General features: G+C 40.6%; 2 protein-coding genes across 2 annotated transcripts; both read left to right on the forward strand.

The window, feature by feature from the left end:
* Positions 1-2,742: 2,742 nt before the first annotated feature.
* On the forward strand, positions 2,743-4,137 carry LOC112088546. The gene has a single exon (XM_024158935.1). The coding sequence runs from the start codon at positions 2,743-2,745 to the stop codon at positions 4,135-4,137; it is 1,395 nt and encodes a 464-aa protein (XP_024014703.1).
* Positions 4,138-5,135: 998 nt separating this feature from the next.
* Positions 5,136-5,872, forward strand: LOC18022408 (ubiquitin-conjugating enzyme E2-16 kDa). Its single transcript, XM_024158936.1, has 5 exons — positions 5,136-5,208; positions 5,313-5,440; positions 5,542-5,649; positions 5,721-5,743; positions 5,797-5,872. Exons 1-5 carry the CDS (start codon positions 5,136-5,138, stop codon positions 5,870-5,872), a joined length of 408 nt encoding a protein of 135 aa, XP_024014704.1.
* Positions 5,873-24,194: the final 18,322 nt, after the last annotated feature.

Here is a 24,194-nt window from a genome sequence, read left to right on the forward strand (position 1 = left end):
GTTGTAGCAGTATTGCAAGTTGGAAGAGATATAATCCATCGAATTCGGCTAAGCTAATCGAAGACCTGAAAAACCAAATTGATATAGCCGAAGATGATGATAATACATCTCTCGAAAAAATTGAAGACTTGAGACGATGACTTATTTCAGCATTTAGAGATGAGGATCTTTTTTGGCAACAAAAGAGTTGCACCTTATGGCACAAGGAGGGAGACCGCAACACAAAATTCCATCATGCGATAACCAAACAAAGACGAGCCCGTAATCGGATCATCAGCCTAAAAGATCAAAACGGGACGTTGGTGGAAAGTGCATGTGGAATAAAAAGAATCGCTGTTCACTATTTTTAAGAGCTCTTTCCAACCTCATCTCCATCTGAAATGGGCGAGTCAGTCCGGTATATTACCGAGAAAGACTCTTCCTCTACTAATCTGTTTTTACTCACTGAACCATCAGAAGAAGAGATAAAAAAGGCATTCTTTGACATCAACCTAGATAAAGCCCGGGGTCCAAAGTTTTTATTTGAGAAAATGGTAGTTTTATGTTTAAATTAGTCAGGATAGGGACATATTTTCATAATGCCAAACTTACCCTTGTTACTGAGAGAGAGAGAGAGAGACAGAGAAGTCTGTCTCTTAGAGAGCGACAGACGCAGAAAATACCGTGGGTCCCAGGAGTAGTCTGTGTCCGCGCGCGTAACAGCCGGGAAGAGAGAACTCACGCGCGTGATTGAGTCGTTTTTTGGGCCTGATTTCGAATTTCGGAATGAAATTTCCAAAAACCACCTTACTGGGCCTCGGTTATGGGCCGGAAACTACCAAACTCATTAGACGCAAAACTACCCTTCCCATTCTCTTTTTATTTTTGGCGGGAAAAATTGTGGTTAATTAGAGATAATGGAGATAATTTGGTTAAAATAAGAAACAAAGTACCCTAACCAAATTAGAAACCCTAGTTTCCCTTTCCAAAAGATGTTGAAATTGAAGGAGAAATTATGCGATGATCAAGAGGACAGCAACCACGTTTAGTTACTTAATCCTATTATTGTACACCCATAGATTAGTCATTGTTATTTTCGAATTTTTTTGTTCTGGTGTTCGCTATTTGCCAGTAGTTTTTTAGATATGGTGTTTGCGATTTGCAGTGGATGCGTTCATTCTTGTTATGGCGGGAACATGGATAAGGTACTATATAGGAGATTGGGATTTCAAAATGGACATATCTCGTCGTGGAAGGTGCATAAATTGCAAAGATGTGTCCGGACCTGATGATTTGAGAAATCTGATTGCGCATGAGTTCGGATTAGACCCGAGAGTTGTTTCGGTGGAGATTTCCTACTGGTTTGATGATGTTCTAGCTGAGCTTAATGGTGATGGGAGTTGTCCATGTATGATAGTTACTCCTCAAGAGTACAAATTCTTCCTTTCGCTGCATAAGTCTGACAAGTCACATTCAAGGAGTCAGTTAATGGTAAAATGGTGAGATTGAAACGGAAGGAAAGTCTTGAAGTTCAAATTGCTAGGGAACGGCGAAAGTCATTAGGGCCAACAAAATTCATAGCCTCTTCTTCGGCAGAGTCTAGTCAACCCGATGATGAAGCAGATGATGAAGATATCGATGATTGTTTGCTGATAGCACATGCCGAGAAAGTAGAGGCAGAGGCCGCAATGAACACCTCCAAAGGTGTACAACCTGAAGCTGTCTCTGTAATCCATCCTTCGTTGGGATTAAAAATGTCCCAGGAATCAGAGAAAGTAGAGGCTAAGGCCAGCACTAACACCTCCAAAGGTGTACAACCTGAAGCTGTCTCTGTAATCCATCCTTCGTTGGGATTAAAAATGTCCCAGGAATCAGAGAAAGTAGAGGCTAAGGCCAGCACTAACACCTCCGTTAACGTAAAACCTGATGTTCCAAGTCACGCTGTCTCTGTTGACCACCCTGAGTTGGAATTAAAAATGTCCCAGGAATCAGACGAGGCGAGAGATTTGGAAGAGAAGGAAGCTGATGATGTTGACGATGACGCATACGGCTCTGATGATGATTATGATCCGGATTATGATTTTGACTGGTGGAATGATTACATACTAGCAGATGGTAAGGGTTTCCATTCTAAACCTGGATTTGATGAGGATAAGGATGACTCTGGTAGTTTAGGGGGTTGTGGAAGTAGTCGCGGAATTGAGCCGAGTGATTCAAACCATATGGACAACTCCATTGTCTTAATGGAGAGTCCTATTCATTTTCCTGGAAGAAAGAGGACTGTATGTGAGAAGGTTCTGGCTCCCCATGGAGATGATGATGATTTTGTGCAGAGTCCGACAGGTGATGTCGTTTGGGGGCGTCAGAATGGCGGTGCAGAGCTGAAGAAAGCGATTAAACGTACAGAACTATATGGATTTCCGGATGTGGCACCAGTCTCTGATGATATGGGAGGGGATTTCGATGAACTTGATTTGTCAAATGAAGATGGAGAGATATGGGTTGGGAAAAAGTTCAGGAACAAGGAACACTTTAAAATCACGTTGGCCATCAATGCACTGAAGAATGTAGTGACGTTCGAATTCAAAAAGCATGCGAAGAAGTGCACAGTCGCCGGAATGTCCAGCAAAGATATGTGATTGGAGGGTGTTGGGGTGTCAAGTTGGCGACTCTGCGTTGTATGAGGTGAGGAAGGCGTGCTTGAAGCATACATGCCACCCGGATACAAGAAGGAAATTTTCTAAGCATGCTACTTCTAAAGTCATGGCGGCTCTGCTGAAGTCTAAGTACGAGAATGCAATAGTTGGTCCACGTGCGAGTGAGCTACCTGCGATTGTTCTCTCCGAATATAATATTACAGCCTCATACTGGAAATGCAGGAAAGCTAAGGAGCTGGCTATATACTCTGCTCACGGAACAGAGGAGACTTCTTTCAAATTATTACCGATTTACCTCCATGTGCTCAAGTATGCTAACCCCGGCACCATAACGCATTTGATAACCGAGAGAGATGAAATAGATGGAAAAGGTATCACCAGGTTTAAATCTGTATTTATGGCATTGGCTGCATCTATATCTGGATGGAAACATTTGAAACAAGTAGTTGTTGTTGATGGGACTCACCTGACTGGTAAGTATAAGGGTTGTCTATTAACGGCCAGTGGACAAGATTCTAATTACCAGGTTTTTCCAATAGCGTTCGCCGTTGTCGATGAAGAGTCTGACCAGACATGGAGGTGGTTCTTTGAGAAGTTGGTAGACATTATTCCAGATTCCTGTGATCTTACTATTATCTCGGATAGGCACAGTGGAATTGCCAAAGATAAAAAGAAATTGTATCGACAGTCACACCACGGTGCATGTCTTGTCCATATCCAGAGAAATGTTCACGGTAAATACAAAGGTTCCGATCAGAAAGGGTTGGTCGGAAAGGCTGGAGAAGCGTTCACAGTTTCTAATTTCAAGAAACTATACGCAAGGCTGAAGGATGTTGATTATCGTTGTTGGGAGTACATGGAAAAAATCCCTCTTGCACCGTGGACTAGATCACACTTTTCTGGTCAGAGGTATAATATGACCTCCAGTAACATTGCGGAGTCTCTGAACAATGCATTATTCGCAGCAAGAGACAGTCCAATTTTTGCAATGCTAGAATTTATCAGGCGAATGTTAAGTAGGTGGCATGAACGCAGAAGAGAGAAAATTCAAAAGATGGATGGTGACATTCCAGAAGAAGTTGACAAGTTAATGAACCTGCAGCTTGGAAAATCTGCTGCACTATCAGTTCAAGGCATTTCTTTGTGGGAGGTTGAAGTGAGTTCTGAGTTCGGTGTAAGGCGGCATGTTGATCTCCTAAAAAAAATATGCTCATGTCTAGAGTTTCAGACATTGAAATACCCTTGCCGACATGCAATGGTCGCGGCTAGGCTTCGCCAAGTAGAGTACAACAGTTTGGTTGATCCAATTCTTAAGAAATCAATTTGGAGTGCAACAGTTTGTGGCAAAATCCTACCAGTGCCTGACCCTGACGACATTCGTATCCCAGCAGAGGTGCGTGACCTGAATATTATGCCACCTAAGTCAAAACGTCAATCAGGAAGGCCTACGACGAAGAGGAAACTTTCAGCAGGAGAGTATCCTCAGATTAGTGTACACTAAACAATTATTTTTCCCTAGTCATACTGATTACTGATTGCTGATATACGCTGTTGCAGGTTGCGAAAAAAAAGAAGCCAAACAAATGCTCGAGATGTGGAAATCCCGGCCATAACCGGGCAAAATGCAAGGAACCATTGGGTTGACCGGGTGTGGCTTTTGTGTGTCTTTTGTTGTGTTTAGGAAAGAGCGAGCCACATTGTTTTTTGTGTGTCTCTTGTTGGTTTTTTTTGTGGGGATCTCGGTTTGTATTTCGGTTTTGTTTCTTGCGTAAACTATGTTTCCCTATATTTAAACTTGGCAAGGCATGAACTATGTTATATTTGTTATAAAATTTATGATGTTTACTGGACAAGGTGTACACAGTTTGTGTACACCTGTGACAGTGGACACAGTTTGTGTACACTGTGATGGTGGACAACATGAATCAGTTTACATTATCTGGTGTATGCGCATAATGGCTTATGTTGTACGCATATAAATTTAGGTGTATGCACATTATGGCTTATGTTTAGGGTTTAGGGTTTAGGGTTTAGGGTTTAGGGTTTAGGATCAAAATAATTATCAAAGACATGGTTCTGGATCAAAATAATTATCAAAGACATGGTTTTATAGCAGAGAAAGAAAACATTATCTAGAAAACGGACAATGATCGTGTCTTTGAAATGAAATTGTAGGACAGGACAGCACAAATAAACGGTTTTTTCAAAAATCAAGTCATTGCGTTTTTGAAAACCGCAATAATGGAAAACAGTGTATGAGGAATAAACGCGACCCAAAAAATCAAATTGGAAACGACAAAAACTAATTAAGTACCTTTTTAGAAACCCGTTGCACCGTTTGACCGACTCGTTTTGCTCTCTTTACTTTAAAACGTTTTTCCTGTCGTCCTCTATAAAAACTGTCCCCTGCCTTCTTCAGTGAAACAAGTTTCCGGAGACAGGAAAAGTTAATTACAGCTTAAGATAATTATACAGAAAATTAATAGTTACTTTCTAAAAATGTACTCTGCCAAAGTTATCTCATTGCAATTAAAGGAAGTGGAGAGGAAAAACAATGCATGTTTCAGTACAGGTATTTGATGATTCTTTTGAAAATAGGGGAGTTTTTTAGTTTTAGTTTTTGGAGATCGGTCTTTTACATCGTCTACTTCATTAGTGTTTTGCCGATTTCATTAGGACCTGTGGGTGAGGACTTGTATCACTGGGAAGCTATCATAACGGGGCCTAAAGGTTCACCCTATGAGAATGGTGTTTTCAAACTAGATATTCACTTTCCGCTTGACTACCCTTTCGTGCCACCGAGGGTAAGGAATGAAGCATATGCTTGCTCCCTCAAATTGCTGTATTTTTAGGGTTTGGATTTAGTCAAAAAAGATTTCAATTACTAATAACACTGTTTTTTCAGGTGATGTTCAAAACAAAAGTGTATCACCCAAACGTTAATACTTATGGGAACATTTTTCTTAAGATGTTGAACCCAACTCACTTCAAGACCAACAACAGCATCAATGATGTATTTTTACTTATGAAAGAAATAAATCGTTATTGTTTTTTGCTTAATAATCTTAATTTCGATTAAATCAGGGCTTAACGGAAATACATCAAATGTTAACTGGCCCCCAAATAAGTGAAGGACATTTTTTGTTGAAGAAATTGCTAGGATTTACGTGGAAGATAGGGCTGCTTTTGAAACCACTGCACTTGCATGGACGGTGGAGCACGCCGGAGGAGCATGAAGTCGTGAATTTTTTATATCAATTTATGCTTTTTATTAAATTTTTTATATCAATTTATGTTTTTATGTCTATGATTTCATAAATTGTCCAACCATTTGGTAGTTTCGTGATTAATTACGTAAATATGTATCTGATATGAAACATAAGTCATCGAATATTAATTCAAAGAATTTTCATTACATACTTAAAATGAAATATAGGTGTACACTTCATATAGTCTACACATACTCGTGTACACCATAAACTTATTTTTAAAGCATTTCGCAGATACGCCTAGCACACCAATATATGAAGCAACCATTGCAAAGTACTCGGATCTCAGGTTCGAAATGATCAAATGCACAATCAGGCAGCTTGATGACGTCGTCGTTTGGATATGAAAATGAGTTTGAGTACGTATCCATGTATGCAGTTCCGTAATATGAAATCTCAAGAATTAACTCCTCACCTAATTGTCTCACGCGCTCTGGCTGTAGACTTCTGTGATGCGTTGCCAACAGTTGCAATGTTTGGCTTGCGGAACAAGGGTCACCCAAGCAAACGCTGAACATGGCCGACGCCAGGGTCGAGAGAGCGTCGGTGGGAACATTTGGTTCCAGCATGGTCCTACCTGCAATGAGATCTGCGCCTCTGGTTGCAAGTCTCAGGGCTTCCCAGTATCTTGCCTCAGGGTTTCCACTCGCCAAACATTTCAGAAAGAATGGGCGTCTTTCCTTTCCAGGGCATATGTCGTTGGGGACACAGCAAAGGGCATAAATATTGCTAGATTTGAGGACATCATCGTTGAAAACAAGCCGGAGGGTGCACCTTCCAGCGCGGAGAAATGGTCCGAGTCGCCAAAATGCTTCACTGCCGAGCCTCTTGAGGATTTCGATAAGAATTTCATCAGGCAAGTCTGGGAGCGTCATGTTCGGTTTAGGGTTTGTTATGTTTGGTTTAGGGTTTGTTTTCGTTGGAAAGGAAGCAAGTTTAGTTAAGACAAAGCAAAATCATCATGTATGGACTTCACTGGTGTGTGGTTGGGGGGTGGAGAATTTATTATACGGTTAAAAATAATATAATAGTGTTCTGCCTTTTAGTAAATATTTCACCTAACCATTTTCTACGCACCATTTTTAAAGAGTAATGGTCAGTTTGCTTTTATTAAAGTGCCCGAAACTAGTTTCATTTATAATGTAGTGCGACCTGTTGGGGTCAGTTTAGCAGTTATTGAAGTGGCTCTTAACTTTATACCAACCATGAATTAGGACATTTATATATCTATCCACCCTGTCTACAAATAAAACGAATCATATTTACTTTGTCACCACAGTTAAACAACAATGCACTACTTAGACGATGATGTTTTAGGGTTAATAGTAAAGAAACTAGCTGAGGATGACTCCTATCATCTTGGCTCCATTATTCGCGCAGGAAAACGTGGAAGAGCCATCGCGTTCACCGATCGACGTATCCCCTAACAACCCTTACCGCCCATTCTTTGAGCGTTGTCTTCGCGCCTACAATCCACGAGCTATTTATTTCGAAGCCATTAGAGTTGCCGTGCGTGAGCGAAGATTGTATTCAGCGATTAGGGTGCTTAACCGACTTGTCCCATGTGATAAACATGCTACTTTTGCATGTGCCATGTTTGAAATTTGCGTCGGACGTCCACGAAGGGCTAAAAAACTCCTCACGTATGTATTCACTCTACACGTCCCTTATGCGGCTAATGAAATGAAGCTGTTAGCGCACGACGTTATACATCACGTATGGGAGTTCCCTCTAGGACCGTTTAAAGATACGTGGGGTAGCCTTTGGTCCTTCCCCATCACCCTCCAAGAAGAACCTATATCGGAGTGTGTAGATGAGCATTACGATGGCACAAATACACCAGACTGCGAGTATTGCCTTCTACAATGCATGGCTCTGCGCATAAGATATTTTCTTTAGTTTAGTTATTTTAATTGCAAGTACTTGTTTACTTTTTGTAATAAATTAAAGGTAGTAAGTAAGTGAACATCACTTCACAAAATTATTGTAACAAGTACCTACTACAAACGTAACTAGTTGTAACAATGTAACTAGTAGTTTAATTTCTGTAGTTGTAACAAAGTAAGTAAACATCACTTCACAAACTTATTGTAATATTACTCTGTTCATCTACACATTAAACCCTGCAACTACTAATTGTCTTACCATTAACTATTTCTCAACAAGAACTACCCATCAAATTCAATATATAGTTTCATAATATTGCGAAGAAAGTTCACCGTACACAAACCCAATAACCTTCCCAAAAAATGCCAGATTTACCAGATTTACCAGATCATGTTTTCGAAATCATTGTCAAGAAAGTTGCTGAGTCTGACTGCATCTACCTTGGACCGATTATTCTGGCAGGGACCCGTGGTAGAGACATTGCGTTTAGCGTACTCAGATCGGCATACATATGGACATTGCATGACACACCATCTCGGATATACCCTGGTGGAGTATATCGGCCCTTATTCCTGCGCTGCTTAGCGTCGAGAAATCCACAGGCCATATTGGTCGAATCTATAAGGTTCGTGTCAACAGAGGAGAAGATCTATACCGCCAACAGAGGAGAAGATCTATACCGCCATAAATAAGCTCGTTCCATCAGACGTCTATGCCACTTACAGCTGTGCCATTTTGCAAATGTGCGTGGGTCGCCCTAACAGAGGGAAAAAACTTCTAAAGATAGTTTTCAGGTACCACTATCCTCATCATTCTCGTGAACTTCGTGAAGTCGCCGAAGATATAGTATCCTTATTCTGGTCATTTTGCCCACGTAATAAAAAAAACATACAAGAAAAAGTTTAGGTACCCTAGTCTCATTCATGAAGAAACCGAAGCGCCGTGCGAAGTGTATCACGAGAATTTGCATTAAATTGTTAAATGTGAAAAATGTTATCTTAGATGTTCGGCACAACACATATCATACATGCTTTAGTATTGATGTGGTATGGTCGCTTGTCGATTGTTTTTAACATTTTAATATTTCAATATATTTTCCTATTGTTGTGGTTATTGCAAAACTAAATATGAAGATGTATTAATAATTAAATTATATTACAAAACTAAATAAGAAGTTTAAAAACAGCCTTATGTCTAAAAAGGTATACGATCCCGTATACCAATGTTGGTGGACGTATATAGGTGTACGTTTTTGTTAAAATAGGTGTAGGTATTCATCGTTCTTTAAAAATGTGTACTATTATTTTATTTTCAAACAGCTATATCTTTCCAATCTGTTTCTGATCCCGTATACGTAAGTAGGTGGACGTCTATACGTATACGTTAATAGGTGTACATAAATAATTAAAGTCAACGAGATAAAATTTATGTAAAAAGGTGTCCAACCCTGTTTATGCTCACGTTAACGTAAGTAGGTGTACGTACATACGTGTACGTGAATAGGTGTACATAATTAATTACTGTCCTAGATGAAATGATATCCAACCACTTTCTTTTCGATTTTGGGAAAGGCTAAATTCTCCATTTTTATAAAAAATTTAAACACCTTTATGATTAATTACTACATTTACGAACATAAGTATCATAAATATCATAAAATCAACTACTAAGATAGATTATGTTTATAGAAAAGTAAGAGTTGCAACTAAAAAACGAAAGTAGACATGCAAATGAAAAACATTCGTTGTAGTTCAGAATACTAAGACAACATCAATAATTAAAGAGACACGAATGCAACAAAATACTAAGATTACGGCTTTCACCAATCGAGCATCAACGGCCAGCTTGGAACGACGTTCCTTATGAAGCGGAAGAACCTTTGGGTCTCTTGGGCCCAGAAACAGGTTGTGCACTTTGGCTGCTTAAAATCTTATGCAAACCACTGGAGCCAGTAATTGATAACCCCGCACTGATAGGTGTACAGCGCCAGGAATCTCGGATGAAAGGCAGCCGCTTTCTCAGTGAAATCGACTGGCAAATCGAAATTCCATCTGTGTGGAACGTCGGCCAGCAACAACCGGCTCATCCTCCTCCGATTTTGCACCGGGAGCCTGCCCAAATACTCCTCTGCACGGACGAAGTCTTCCGGCACTGCTCTGAGCCACATCCCGTACACAAAAATGGCTCGGTCGTAGCCTCTCTCCGCAGCATCCCTTATCAATTCCACGCCTTCACCATCGTGGAACAAAAAGTAGGCTTGCATCCCCCTCTGGAAAATAACCCCTGGATTACCCGCGTCATAAAATCTCCTCATCATCGTTGGGTAATGTGGAACCGCCGCTTGTTCATGGACAATTTCGGCGGGATCAATCGCTTGATAGAAACCCCTGCTTGTGCCGATACGGTTGAAACGAGAACATACAGCACGGAGGCGGGCTATTTCCCTGAGAGATGGGTTTGTAGCGGCCAGAATTGTTTCCAGCAATTCATCAGGGAGTAAGAGAAGATGGGAAAAATCACCATCACCACCTCTGTTTCTCCTTGGAACCATCGTTGATTTCGATGAAAATAGAAAAGATAAGAAAAGGGATTGAGGAAGAGGAGAATGGAATGAAAGAGGAATGAAAGAGGAAGTTATGATGGTTCTAAGTAGGATGTTACGTTGAAGGGATTGAATTTAAAGAGGTAGTGCGGTTTTAATAGAGCCGAATAGCTGTCTTTGAAGAGAGACGTTGAAAAGAGACGAAAATGTGTCTTTTCGTTTGTCGGCAAAATTAAATTACCACAATAAATACAGAGAATAACCAAATCCAAGCAAATTTCACCATTAAACTTTTATGATTTATGATATAATTTAATTTATGATGTACCACAATACATTTATGATTTATGCCACACTACTATTATCATTTATGATTAAATCGAAATTTTAATAACAACACAGACCTTTTTATATTTTGGAAACTATATTTCTTGTCATCATTACAGAAGTTTTCTCAACATCACGTTAACCGAGATATAGAGTACAGATTGAGTCCACATAGACGAAATCATGATTACTTTTTAAATATGCGTACAGAAATAGGTAAGGTGAGACTTTAAATAGATAATATCGTTTGTATACCAAATCTTCTCCGAAAATTCCCACAAAAGAGATAATGTCGTTTGTATACTCAAAATATATATGTCTTTAACATTCAGGTGTACAAATATATGTGTACATATTGAGTCCAGATTGAGGTGTTTTTTATTTTCTAGTTATTAGGCGTACATAGAGAGGTAAACTGAGACTTTAAAGATATAAAAGATAATGCTTCTCGAAAAACTGCCACAACCACCCACCAAAGTATACATACATACATAGAAGGCGTATACAACGGCGGATGCTAATCAATTCGATGAATTCTGAAATAACAGCAACACCGAGGTGTACACACCGAAGGTGTATACAACGAGGTGTACACACCGAAGGTGTATACAACGAGGTGTACACACCGAGGTGTACACACCGAAAAATGGTTGAGTTTCACCAATTACTCACCATTTTTCCATTGACGGCCCAGACCTCACTGCATACCAAACAAATACAAAGAACTTTTGCGTTTCCTGTGCCCAGAAACACGACGTGCACATGCTTGGCCCCTTTAACAATTCGTCATGCCAATCAAGTTGAGCATTGGCAACACCACAGCGACAAGACTAAACCCTGAGCATTAGTTTCAAATCTCCTCTTCGAGAATTCCTCAGGCAAATTATTGACATAACCACGCTCACCTCCATCAATAATTTTCTGAATTATTCTCCTCATTGCCCCTCTGCCTAGTTTTGAAAGATACTCTAAACCCACGGGGTCTTCGACCACTGCTTTCATGTACATGCCATACATGTAAATACCTGTTTCGTATCCCATATCTGCAGATTCCTTGATGAGTTTTATGCCACAATTTTCTCCACGGCAGAAGTAGTCTTGCATCCCCTTCATGAACAGCAAACCCGGATTGCGTGCGTCATACATCCTCCTCAACAAGTTGGGAAATTCCCAACTTGCGATAAAAGGCATATCAAAATCTTCGAGAATAGGCATCTCCAATTCCACGGGATCAACCGATGCTAGAAAATTATTGGTTAAAGTGCAGGCCTGGAACCGTTTGCAAACTTGCTTTAGTGTGAAAATTTGTTGGACGGAGTTGCAACTGTATGCGAGAACCTTCTCCAATAGATCTTCGGGTAGCGCCATCAGAGGGGATCGACAATCACGGATATCTGCATCACATCGCCCTCTCTTTGGTGCCATAGTTAATTTGTGAGGTTGCTTTGTGAAGAAAACGGTTGTTTATGGAGATGGAATAACTGTGGTTTAGGATTTGTGAGGATAACGGTTGTTTATGTTGCATATATATAATTATTAAAAAATCCCATTAACTGAGCGTATATATTAAAATGCGGTTACCGTTAAGATTGTAAATGAGTTTGTAAATTTGGTGGCTAAACCAAAAATTTTGAAGTTGTACACCCATTTGATGTACACCTAAATGCATATTGGTGTACAGATACCAAATTAAGCCGGGAACAAAGTATTCACACACCAATTAATAAATACTAAAGTAAAATAAAGTATAAACAAATTTTTCTTGATGTACACCCATTTGATGCAGTTGATGTACAACTAAATGCATATTGGTGTACGGATACCAAATTATTCCCGGAACTACGAATTGACACACCAATTAATAAATACTAAAGTACAGTAAAGTATAAGCATATAAATTATCAAATAAACCCACATCCTAAACATTATCAAACACATAATCCAACAAATACACCTTTCATAAATTGTCAAGTTCAACATTAAACTTCACCATTCGTCCTAAGCGTTGGCAACAGCCGGATTCCCAACAAACTCTTTGTATGAGTCCATGGCGTATTTCTCCCTTGACCTGTCAACGTCATCGTCCGTTATCAAACCCAGTTCCTCCACTCCAAGCCCTGCAGCATGCATCTCTAAGAATTTGGCCGCACATGGGCCACAGTCACCGGATCTCGCGTTCTGATATATGCACTCCAAACAACTCCATGTGTAAGGGGTGGTGCGTAGGCCTTCCGTTAATTTGCTATCCAAATAACGCTTCAATATAAATGGCATACTTTGACACACGGGCGCCATATACTGCTCCACAGCCGCATCATCATTATGACGGATGAATGAGTCCAAAATCTTTATGTTGCCCTTTTTAAAGTCAATTACAAGGCCCACCCAATGCTCAGACCCCCAGTTCATCGGGACGTAGACAACGTCCACAAACCGTAGAAACATTTGTCTCTGACGCTGATTAGCCCACTTTGCAGGTTTTCCCAATACAATGCCCTGAATGGTTTTCCCCCAGTCATACTGATTTTTGTCTCCAAATATGAAATCGTTGTAGTAGTTGCCGATGATGGATATGAACAAGGTGTCTACAAATGCTACCCTGTCTTTCAAGTATATTTCACCTCTACGTCTCCAAAGCATGGCCATTATGACTTGCATGTGCTGACGAATAACAAAAAATAAATAACTGATAATACAGATAATTAAAGATTCAGTACGTACTAACTATATACTTACCATCGTGTTAACCCACTCAGTAGGCTTCGCAATTTGTAGGAAGAATTGATTGTTCACATTATGACCAGTGACAATGCAAAAGTCGTTGTAATGAGAGCAATTGGAAATTGATAACAATGAAAGTTTAAGGATAAATTGCTTTGCATACGATATAACTTACATGTTTCTTTCACGCGATAATAACTCCTGGAATGCCTTGAACTGGTCTTATTCCACTGTTTCTAGTGGTTTGTACGCAGCTTTCGATCTGGATACAAATAGAGCTTTCACCTTTGAATCTGTGGTGTAAATATCTCGAATCTTGTTCGACCGTACGCGTGCGCGTTTTTCTCTACCTCTTCCTCCTCTTCCTGTTCTTCTACTTTATCTCTTTACACCAGACGATCCCTCAACTTCTTGTGGGGGTTTTGGAGTAAAAGGGGTCTTCTGCGAAGCATCACTTGCATCCTCAGGCGCAGTATGGTAATCTTTCCCCGCATTTGAGTCCTCCTTATTAGCCACAGCCTACAAACCACCGTAACAATAAAGAGTATAACATATCAATCGTATACCTAGCGTATACCTAAAGAGTACTGTATACACATGCATATCATATGAACAAGTTTAATGTCTGACCTGTGCATCCTGTGCATCTGTCTGCGCTTCATTTTTCTTATATGCGTAGCTCAATGGGTGAGCAGTCTGAGGTTTGTAGACTTCTAAGGTGCCAGACACCAAATTGTTCGACGACCATCCACCTGAATAAGTCATAAAAAAATAGCATAGTACACACCCGTTATGAAACTTAATAGAGTCAGGTGCTGACTAAACAATTAGCTCACCTCGTTGAGGCCAGAAGGTGGATCTTCATCCGGATTGACGAAGTAAGGAGGTGGACGACTTGTTCCTGAATTGGCTTATTCAGTTTCAGGGGTCTTCGTCGGAGCTTCTGGAGTCTTCAAGTACGCATGGTCCCTGGGAGAATAATGGTCCCCGCCGTAGTAAGTAGATGTCCCTTCTTCATCATCTATTTCTTTCTGGTGTACACCATCTTGGGGGTGTACACCATCATCATGGCGTACGCTAGACTGTGCACCATCATCACCTCCTTCTTCACCTCCATCTTCGGCTTCGTCTTCATCTTCATCCGGTTTTTGACCACCTTTTTTTGGATTCTGTACTTCGGCATCCTGTTCCCCATCTTCTTTTGACTGGTGTACATCCTCATCTTCTTCTTCCTGTTGATATACGCCCAATCTCTTGTCCAACTCTGTCTTAATCTTACGAAGGAGCAATTCATTCTGACTTACTATCCATCTTTTAAGATCTTCAATCTGTCCACTTTCAGGGGTTTCATCTTCCAATAGATTAGAAGAGTTCTTGCCCCTGCCTCTCTTCCTCTGCATCTTACGTTTTTCAGTTTGATGAGTTTTCAGTTTCTTCTTCGGTCGGGTGGATGGCTCAGGTTCCTGTTCATTGGTAATGTCGTCCTCTGCATCACTAAGATCCACGATAGGTGCCGGTGCCACTGCAAAATCCGAAGGTGTGAATTTGTACCCCTCGGCCATGAGTTCCTGCATGAATGCAACTTCGGCATCCTCTACCTCATTTCCCCAACGCAATTCATTCTGTTGGTCATTGTCACCATCATCCACTACCATCTGTTTCACAGACAACTAAGACAACAAAAACAATTGCAAAATTACCAACCAAAATGACAGAGTACTTATGTTTTAAGACAAGTACTACAAAATAAGACTATAAATAGTACTAAATATAATACTACAAATAATTTACCAGAGGGTCAGATTCCACGGCAAGTATGTCCCCAAGATGCAATAGTGTGATAACGTTTTGACAGCCTGATAACACCGTATTTTGACAACTTTTATGGATCGTTTTGAAATACTTTTTCTATGTTTTTGATTGCTTTCAAGTACTTTTATTACATTTTTCTAGTATTTGTAGTTCCAAGACTCTTTTCAGGTAACTTAGGGAAAAACTTAACAAAATGGATAGAAAACCAGATTTCAGCTCAGAGTCAAACCATCAGTTCACCCCTGATTGAATGCCTTCTCATCGTCTGATCCAGCTCAAATTTGGAGATCTTAAAGATGGAAGTATCAGCTTTCCAGCACACTTTACAGCTTGGCAATCCAACGGTTCAATGAAAAGATATGCGAAGAGCAAGATGTCCCGTAAACCAGCCGGCGAACGTTTCCACCCACGGCCAACAGAGTATTTCCCGCGGTCAGAAGCACCGCAACCGCGGCCAGCCATCCATTTCCCGCGGTCACAGCCATCCCGACCGCGGCCAGCCAACTCCAAGCCCGAAGGCCCATTTCTGAAGCCCACAATGATTTCCTCATTTGGAGAAACCCTAAGTGGCGTCCAGAGATGTCTTGAGCACTATAAATACATGTTTTAGGAACCCTAATCGATGAAAAAGAATCATCATCATCATCTATCATTACTTCATATTTTTCTTATTGTTTTTACTTTAGCTTTTAGGGAGAGAGAGATTTGTCTCTTGAACCCTTGATCTTTCTTTTTCAATTTCGGTTTCTATTCCACTTATTAATACTATGTTTTTGATTTCGTTCATTATGTCTGAGTAGTTTTATTGTTGGGATTAAGGGATTTTCGATGGGGATTTATATGTTCGATGAGGATTCCATGAAACCCTAAGTGGCGTCCAGAGATGTCTTGAGCTATAAATACATGTTTTAGGAACCCTAATCGATGAAAAAGAATCATCATCATCATCTATCATTACTTCATATTTTTCTTATTGTTTTTACTTTAGCTTTTAGGGAGAGAGAGATTTGTCTCTTGAACCCTTGATCTTTCTTTTTCAATTTCGGTTTCTATTCCACTTATTAATACTATGTTTTTGATTTCGTTCATTATGTCTGAGTAGTTTTATTGTTGGGATTAAGGGATTTTCGATGGGGATTTATATGTTCGATGAGGATTCCATGAGCTTTTGAGCCGAATCTTAGAACTTTTTCTTCTGAATTCGTTTTTACTGCATGAGAGTAGCGTCATGAACTACAATCTGATCCAGATGCTTGGTGACACGAAAGAGTTCATCCGGTGTCAGATCTTGTTTGGGAGAGCAAAACAAACATAGGAGTGGAAACCTACCTATGGGCAATTTGTGAATGCTGACGAGTCTTAAACATAATGCATCTATTCTCTTCCAGGGCCAGAGTGGAAACCTACTGGCCAGGGTTGAGAAAGATAGTTGGCTATGATCACGACAGTGGCGTATTCATACATCCGTGACTCCAATTCGAAAAGTTTAAGCTAAGATCTTATCAAATTTACTCTCTAGCAATGTTTTGAATCGTCGTACCCCTGAGAAAACTTCTCTGAAGCCCAACGCTTTCTTCTTTAAAGATTCACACCGTTTTTATTTCAAGCTTTAGCTCAATATTCTCATTCCTTTTTAATCGATTTTCATTTAAGCAATTAGAATATCCGTTTTTCTCGTTTTTATTCATTTTCGTTAAGTTTAGTTATTAGGCCATTTAATTCCCGTAGTTTCTTCTTAGATTTCGTTTTTACATTTTAAACACACCACCAAAACCCCCACAAAACCGTTTGGTTCTAGACTTCCTTACTTTATATTTCTTTCGAAGGTTTTTGCAGGAAAAGATCCTCCTTCCCTGTGGATTCGATCCCTAAGTACTACAATCGATCAGCTGTGCACTTGCGGCTATTGATTTCATTTAGGGTAAAACTTGACACCCTCAACACAGCACACATCAAGTTTTTGGCGCCGTTGCCGGAGAAGGCACACGTTTCCTTTTCTGCAAAACCCCAAGAAAGATTGGTAAATCGACTCTAGAACCCCTTTTTCTGCATATTTCCATTTTTCGGTTATTTTGTTTCCATTTCAGAAGATATGGATCCTATAAATTGAAATATACACTATGAGGAAGGTTTCTATAACACTCCTCAAGCCACCAGACGCAGATAAGAACACCAAACCCAAAATCTTAGCTACATGGATCGATATAGCCAGCCAAATCACCCTTACCACCGGCGCAGAGAGACTGTTCGACGCCGGGAAGATCCCTATGGTCCTCCTCCAACCTACTCCACACGCCTATAATCCTGCACTGCAGAACCCTAGTCAGCAAGAGGATAACTTGAGGATCAGCAGACGTTTGGGACGCCTCGAAGGAATGATAAACCAGTTCCTTGATCAGCAGATTCTCACCGAAAACACCCTGCTCAAGAAAATTGATTCAATCTCTGAAGAGTTCAACAAAAAAATTCGATGATATGGCCAATCATGTTCGAGTTTTGGAAGAACAAAACCAAAAGGACTCACAAACACTAGCTGGGATGATCCACCAAGTCGCAACAGAGCAGACAACACAAGGGTATGACATCATACAAAACTCAAGTGATATTGTCGAATCAAAACAGGAGATTAAAGAAGTCAGAAAATCCGCCTCCTAGTATAAAGAGAAGACAGACGAAGAGTTGCAAGAGATCGAGCACAGGCTGAACAAACTCGAGCTCAAAGCACGGGAGATTGATGCAAGAATGGAACAGATGCCCAACATTGAGCAAATTGAGAGATTTTCTAAGAAATCTCCCAAAGATCCTGATAAAGATGCACAACAACGCCCTGGTATGAGTTCATATGATGCTAGTTTACCAAATAAAGAAGCTGGAGAGGTTCGTATCAAGTACAAGAAGGAAGAGACGGACTATGAGCAAATCACATCCGGAGCCGCGGGTCCAAGCGTTCCGACCGCGGCCAAATCCCTGTTTCCCGCGGTCGCGACTCCTCTGACCGCGGGAGTTGGTCGTTCAAATGCACCTCCGGGTTTTGAGAGGAAAATAATACATCTCCTGTCCCAACTTCAGCCTCCAGCACCTAAAAAAGCAACTCAGGAAGAAGAAAACCGAGTTTCAGAAGAAGAAACAGATTGGCAGGAATCATTACCTTGTATGATGGCAAAGGAAATTGTTGAAGATTCAGCTGACTCTTCAATCCAAGAAGACCAGACATGCAGTGAGATAAAGATGCCATACATCGATTCAATCATTGAATATGACGCTGCAGCTTTCTTTTGTGAATCATATTCTGCGTTTGAGACACCTGCCAACACCTATAGAGAAAGGCAAGTTCGAATTCTCCATAAGGTCAAGACTACAGGTCAGTTTCTTATCTCTTGTTCTATTAGAGGAGAAATGTTTAAAAACGTGCTTTGTGATTCTGGAGCTTGTCTTAACATGATGTCCAAGGCAATTGCTTTGAGACTTGGTATTAAACACCTGTGCAGGACTAGAGCAAAGATTAGTCTAGCTGATGATTCTAATGCAACACCTCAAGGAATAGCTCATGAAATTCCTTTGAGAATAGGAGATTGCATAGTGCCTGTCGACTTCTACATTGTCGAGACGAGAGATGCAACATATCCAGTGATTTTCGGATGGTCTTTTCTAGCAACTTCCGGAGCTATAATGGACTGGCCAAACCGGAGGATTTCATTTGCTAATATCGACAAAGATGTCTTCACAGAAGCTGTCCTATACAACAGCAAAGCAGGAAAACGTTCTGCAACAGAAGAGTTTGAAGAAGAACTTTGGAGTGACGAAGAACTTGCTAGGCAAAGCAAGGAGATGTCGAAAAAGACTTGTCTCAGGACAAAGTCTTCTTCATTGGAATAAGCCACGTCCAACACCAAAAGTCGAGTTAAACGACTTAAAACAGAAGCGCTTAATGGGGAGGCAACCCATTTAGGTATTGTTTACTTTAGGATTTTTCTTTCTTTTTCTATTGATCTTTTTCTTTTTCTTAGTTTCAGGTGTTTCTTATAAAACAAAAAAGCCAAAAAAAAAAAAAAACCCAAAAAAACCAAAAAGAATGATGGTCCCTGACTGCTCGGCCCAGCAGGAACCAAGAAGAAGCAGGAAGAGGCCGCGAAATAAGCCCCGCGGTTGCAGACGTCCTGACCGCGGGAAACGCCTCTTCGACTGCGATCGCGTGTTTCTGACCGCGGCCAAGCACCTGTTTACCGCGGTCGCGTGACCTCTGACCGCGGCAAATGGTCGCTGAGATCAAACCCGATCCCAAACCACCCACTTCACCCCATTCCACCTCACCAATCCCCACTCCACCTCATTCATCACCCTCCACCACCTTCATAACCACCTATCACCTTCCCAAACCTCTTCGAATGAATCTGGTTCATCTCCACCAGCATCCCGGATCCAAGTAAGTTCTCTTTGGCCTTACCAATTCGATTATCTATGCATTTTTCTCATCCAATCTCGACTTGTTTCACACTGAGGACAGTGTGATTTAAGTCTGGGGGAGGATTTCATCCCTTTCTAACCACTTTTCTTTCATGAGTCTTGCATTATCTACACTTTTTGCATTTTCCTTAAAGTTTTTCAAAACCGGTTTTCAAAACAAAATACGTTTTAAAGGGAATGGTGAACATGAATCAATGATAGTTGACTATGTGCTTTAGACTGTTCCTAGTGATATGCTCATTCATGATTTAGGACTAGACTAGGCGATAGCTAAGCACATTTGAAACGAAGTACCCCAGAGGAATTTGAATGATTTCGATTTAGATGAAGGGATAGACTAGCTCTGTTTTATTTGGACTTAATTTGGACTTAACTTTCTCATTGAAGCATTAGACCAGGGAAACGAATCATACATTCAGGACTCCTTTATCCTTTTACCACTCTTTGTTGATCCTGAATGGCTAGTTCATCTTTAGCTAGTTCCCCACCTTAACCAATCCTCTTTCAAACCACATGCACTCTTGTTTTCTATTGTCTTATATGCAGATAAGTGCAAAAACGTTGGAGAGAAAGAGGAACGATGCAGTTTTCAGTCACCAAGGACAGAGACCTGCGATTTGCCGGAAGAGTTCCCGGAAGGATCCAACACAAGAGAAAGCTCAGTTTGCCTTAGAAAAATCTCAAATTTTGGTACAATCTCGTCCTCTAGTCTCTCTCTCTTTAAAAGGCATTTCCTTAAAAAAAAAATCCGAAAATAAGAAAAGAAAGGAAATAAAAGCCTTAGAGAGTCTAGAGAGGTTCAATTTTAAGTCCCAAGGCAACTGGAGTTCGATTTTATGGAGTTTTGGAGATTGTTTTCTGATTCCCGGAAAGAATCTAAGTCTGGGGGAACAGCTGTTTAAAACAAAGGAGGAAGGATTATGCAAAAACATTTGGCAAGAAGAAGTGACTGAAAATTGCGGTCATCAACAGGTCCTTATCTCTCTTGCGGTTTTGCATATTATCTTGCATCCTCCAGATCTTCAGGTAACCCGAAACACTTTAACTCCACCACTTAAACAGCCCTTTAATGCCAAACGCCGTCTACCCTGGATGATGTCTTTAATGAGAACTCACTATTGAACTTAATGAATGTAGAGAGCTAGTTGACTGGAATCAAGATTTAGATTGTTTAAGTTTTGCATGACGGAAAAAGTGGACTAGTATCTCTTTTGCATTGGTGAGAATTTTCTAGACTAAGTTGTGGATTGATGCACTATCTTTGGTCCTAGTTTAGGAGTTCATGTCTATGAGATTTGTGCATTTCCTATTTTTGTTTTCACTTAACCAGTTTAGGCTTTTGCTTTGTTTGAGGACAAACAAAGGTTTAAGTCTGGGGGAATTGATAACACCGTATTTTGACCATTTTTATGGATCGTTTTGAAATACTTTTTTAATGTTTTTAATTGCTTTCAAGTACTTTTATTACGTTTTTCTAGTATTTGTAGTTCCAAGACTCTTTTCAGGTAACTTAGGGAAAAGCTTAACAAAATGGATAGAAAACCAGATTTCAGCTCAGAGTCAAACCGTCAGAAGTTCACCCCTGATTGAAGGCCTTCTCACCGTCTGATCCAGCTCAAATTTGGAGATCTTAAAGATGAAAGTATCAGCTTTCCAGCACACTTTACAGCTTGGCAATCCAACGGTTCAATCAAAAGATACGCGAAGAGCAAGATGTCCCGTAAACCAGCCGGCGAGCGTTTCCACCCGCGGCCAACAGAGTATTTCCCGCAGTCAGAAGCACCGCGACCGCAGCCAGCCATCCATTTCCCGCGGTAAAAGCCATCCCGACTGCGGCCAGCCAACTCCGAGTCCGAAGGCCCATTTCTGAAGCCCACAATGATTCCCTCATTTGGAGAAACCCTAAGTGGCGTCCAGAGATGTCTTGAGCACTATAAATACATGTTTTAGGAACCCTAATCGATGAAAAAGAATCATCATCATCATCTATCATTACTTCATATTTTTCTTATTGTTTTTACTTTAGCTTTTAGGGAGAGAGAGATTTGTCTTTTGAACCCTTGTTCTTTCTTTTTCAATTTCGGTTTCTATTCTACTTATTAATACTATGTTTTTTTATTTCGTTCATTATATCTGAGTAGTTTTATTATTGGGATTAAGGGATTTTCGATGGGAATTTATATGTTCGATGCGGATTCCATGAGCTTTTGAGCCGAATCTTAGAACTTTTTCTTCTGAATTCGTTTTTACTGCATGAGAGTAGCGTCATGAACTAAAATATGATCCAGATGCTTGGTGACACGAAAGTGTTCATCTGATGTCAGATCTAGTTTGGGAGAGCAAAACAAACATAGGAATGGAAACCTACCTATGGGCGATTTGTGAATGCTGACGAGTCTTAAACATAATGCATCTCTTCTCTTCCAGGGCCAGAGTGGAAACCTACTGGTCAGGGTTGAGAGAGATAATTGTCTATGATCACGACAGTGGCGTATTCATACGTCCGTGACTCCAGTTCGAAAAGTTTAAGCTAAGATCTTATCAAATTTACTCTCTAGCAATGTTTTGAATCGTTCGTACCCCTGAGAAAACTTTTCTGAAGCCCAACGCTTTCTTCCTTATAGATTCACACCGTTTTTATTTCAAGCTTTAGTTCAATATTCTCATTCCTTTTTAATCGATTTTCATTTAAGCAATTAGAATATCCGTTTTTCTCGTTTTTATTCTTTTTCGTTAAGTTTAGTTATTAGGCCATTTAATTCCCGTAGTTTCTTCTTAGATTTCGTTTTTACATTTTAAACACACCACCAAAACCCCCACAAAACCGTTTGGTTCTAGACTTCCTTACTTTACATTTCTTCGAAGGCTTTTGCAGGAAAAGATCCTCCTTCCCTGTGGATGTGATCCCTAAGTACTACAATCAATCAGCTGTGCACTTGCGGCTATTGATTTCATTTAGGGTAAAACTTGACACCCTCAACACAGCACACATCACAGCCTTCGGGATCTTCAACGAAAGTCTTCAAGTTATCAGGTTGATAAATTTTGGAAACCAACATTGGTATAGATTGGAGGGCCATGAGTTGTAGTGATAGAGGGAATCCATAGCATGCACTGGTTTTCTGTTTAAGTTGACGACGCAATCGTGTTAAAGGATTCTCCCTTTTCTCCGCATCCGTGATTGCCTTCGGAGCTTGAAAACGAGATACTGTTTTGTTTAAGGATACCTTTCCCCATGGATACAGCATGAACCTATCCAAGTCAGTCAACATCTCAATGTATTTCTCGGTGACGGCCAGATTTTTGCTATTGCAAAACAGAACACCGTCGACAAGAACGATTAGGGCCAATGGAAGCCGTTTCCATCGGGGTGGATCCGGATCCTTTAGCATTTCAAGCACATCAAACACGTTCATAGCGGTCGCTCTTCCGAACAGGTCTTTCCAGATTCCTGTCTTTCCGACATCTTCTTCTTCTGTGCTATCAGGTTCGGGATTGCAATTCAATCCCGTGATTTCCTTAAACTCCCGTATCGAATATCTCAGAGGCTGTCCACCAAAGAGGAACCAAATCTCGTGTTTCTTCGTGGTCACAAGTTGTCGTGATAGAAGAGCATGGACTAGTTTGGCGCTGTTGCAACATCTTGCAACAGGTAGATGGAATAACTTCCCAAACTGGGAATGAAGTAGCTTCTCAAGATCTTCAGTACCCTTTAACGCCTCGACAAGTAGCAACCATCGCCGAGGACCCTTTTTGGTAGTTTTTCCGAAAGGTTATTTGAAGCTTCTCCATCTTCCATGCCTGTATTTGAAGGTTCTCCGTCTTCCATTCCTGTATTTGAACCAAAACAACAATTCCGAAATGCAGGAAAGATATAATATTCTGGATAAACAGTTAAATGCAAACCAGGGGAAAAGTTTGAGGGAAAGGAGTTCGAAGGAGTTCGAACGAGAGAACAGAGATCTGGAAAAACTACCCTATTCGTATGCTCTCATATATAAACTTCTGTAACTGTTTCTAGATGATATAAGAGTAATCCAACTGTTTGAATTCAATATATAGACATAAGTACTAGAGTTCATAACCGCTAATACATAAATCAGGCCAATCAGACCCCCCGTTTCAATCTTAATTTGAGTTACAAACCGCCAGTACAGTTCAGACAAGGTCGAAGTTCATAAATGTAACTTACTTTTAGAATTCTGAGCAGGCCATTCTAGAAGAAGAGGAGCGAATTGTACTTTGGATCTACACCGCCGGCGTGGATTGAGACGACTCGCGTGAATGGGATGTTCAACCCGGTCACTCCGTCGCGGTGCCATGGCCGGTATGGGCGACTGCTCCGTCGGAGCTGTCTTCGAGTTACTCCGGAGCACTCGTCTGGACACCGGAGGCACGGTGTTGTTGCGCCTTAACGATTTTTTTACTCTCAGCGCCATTACAACGGTCAATCGGAGGTCTAATCGGAGATGGATTGCCGGAGATGGTAGATGGACTACGTCCAGATGTGGATCCCAAATTTTATTTTTAATTTAA

This window comes from Eutrema salsugineum, unplaced genomic scaffold (genome assembly GCF_000478725.1).
Source record: "Eutrema salsugineum unplaced genomic scaffold, Eutsalg1_0 scaffold_14, whole genome shotgun sequence".
NCBI classification, from domain to species: domain Eukaryota; kingdom Viridiplantae; phylum Streptophyta; class Magnoliopsida; order Brassicales; family Brassicaceae; genus Eutrema; species Eutrema salsugineum.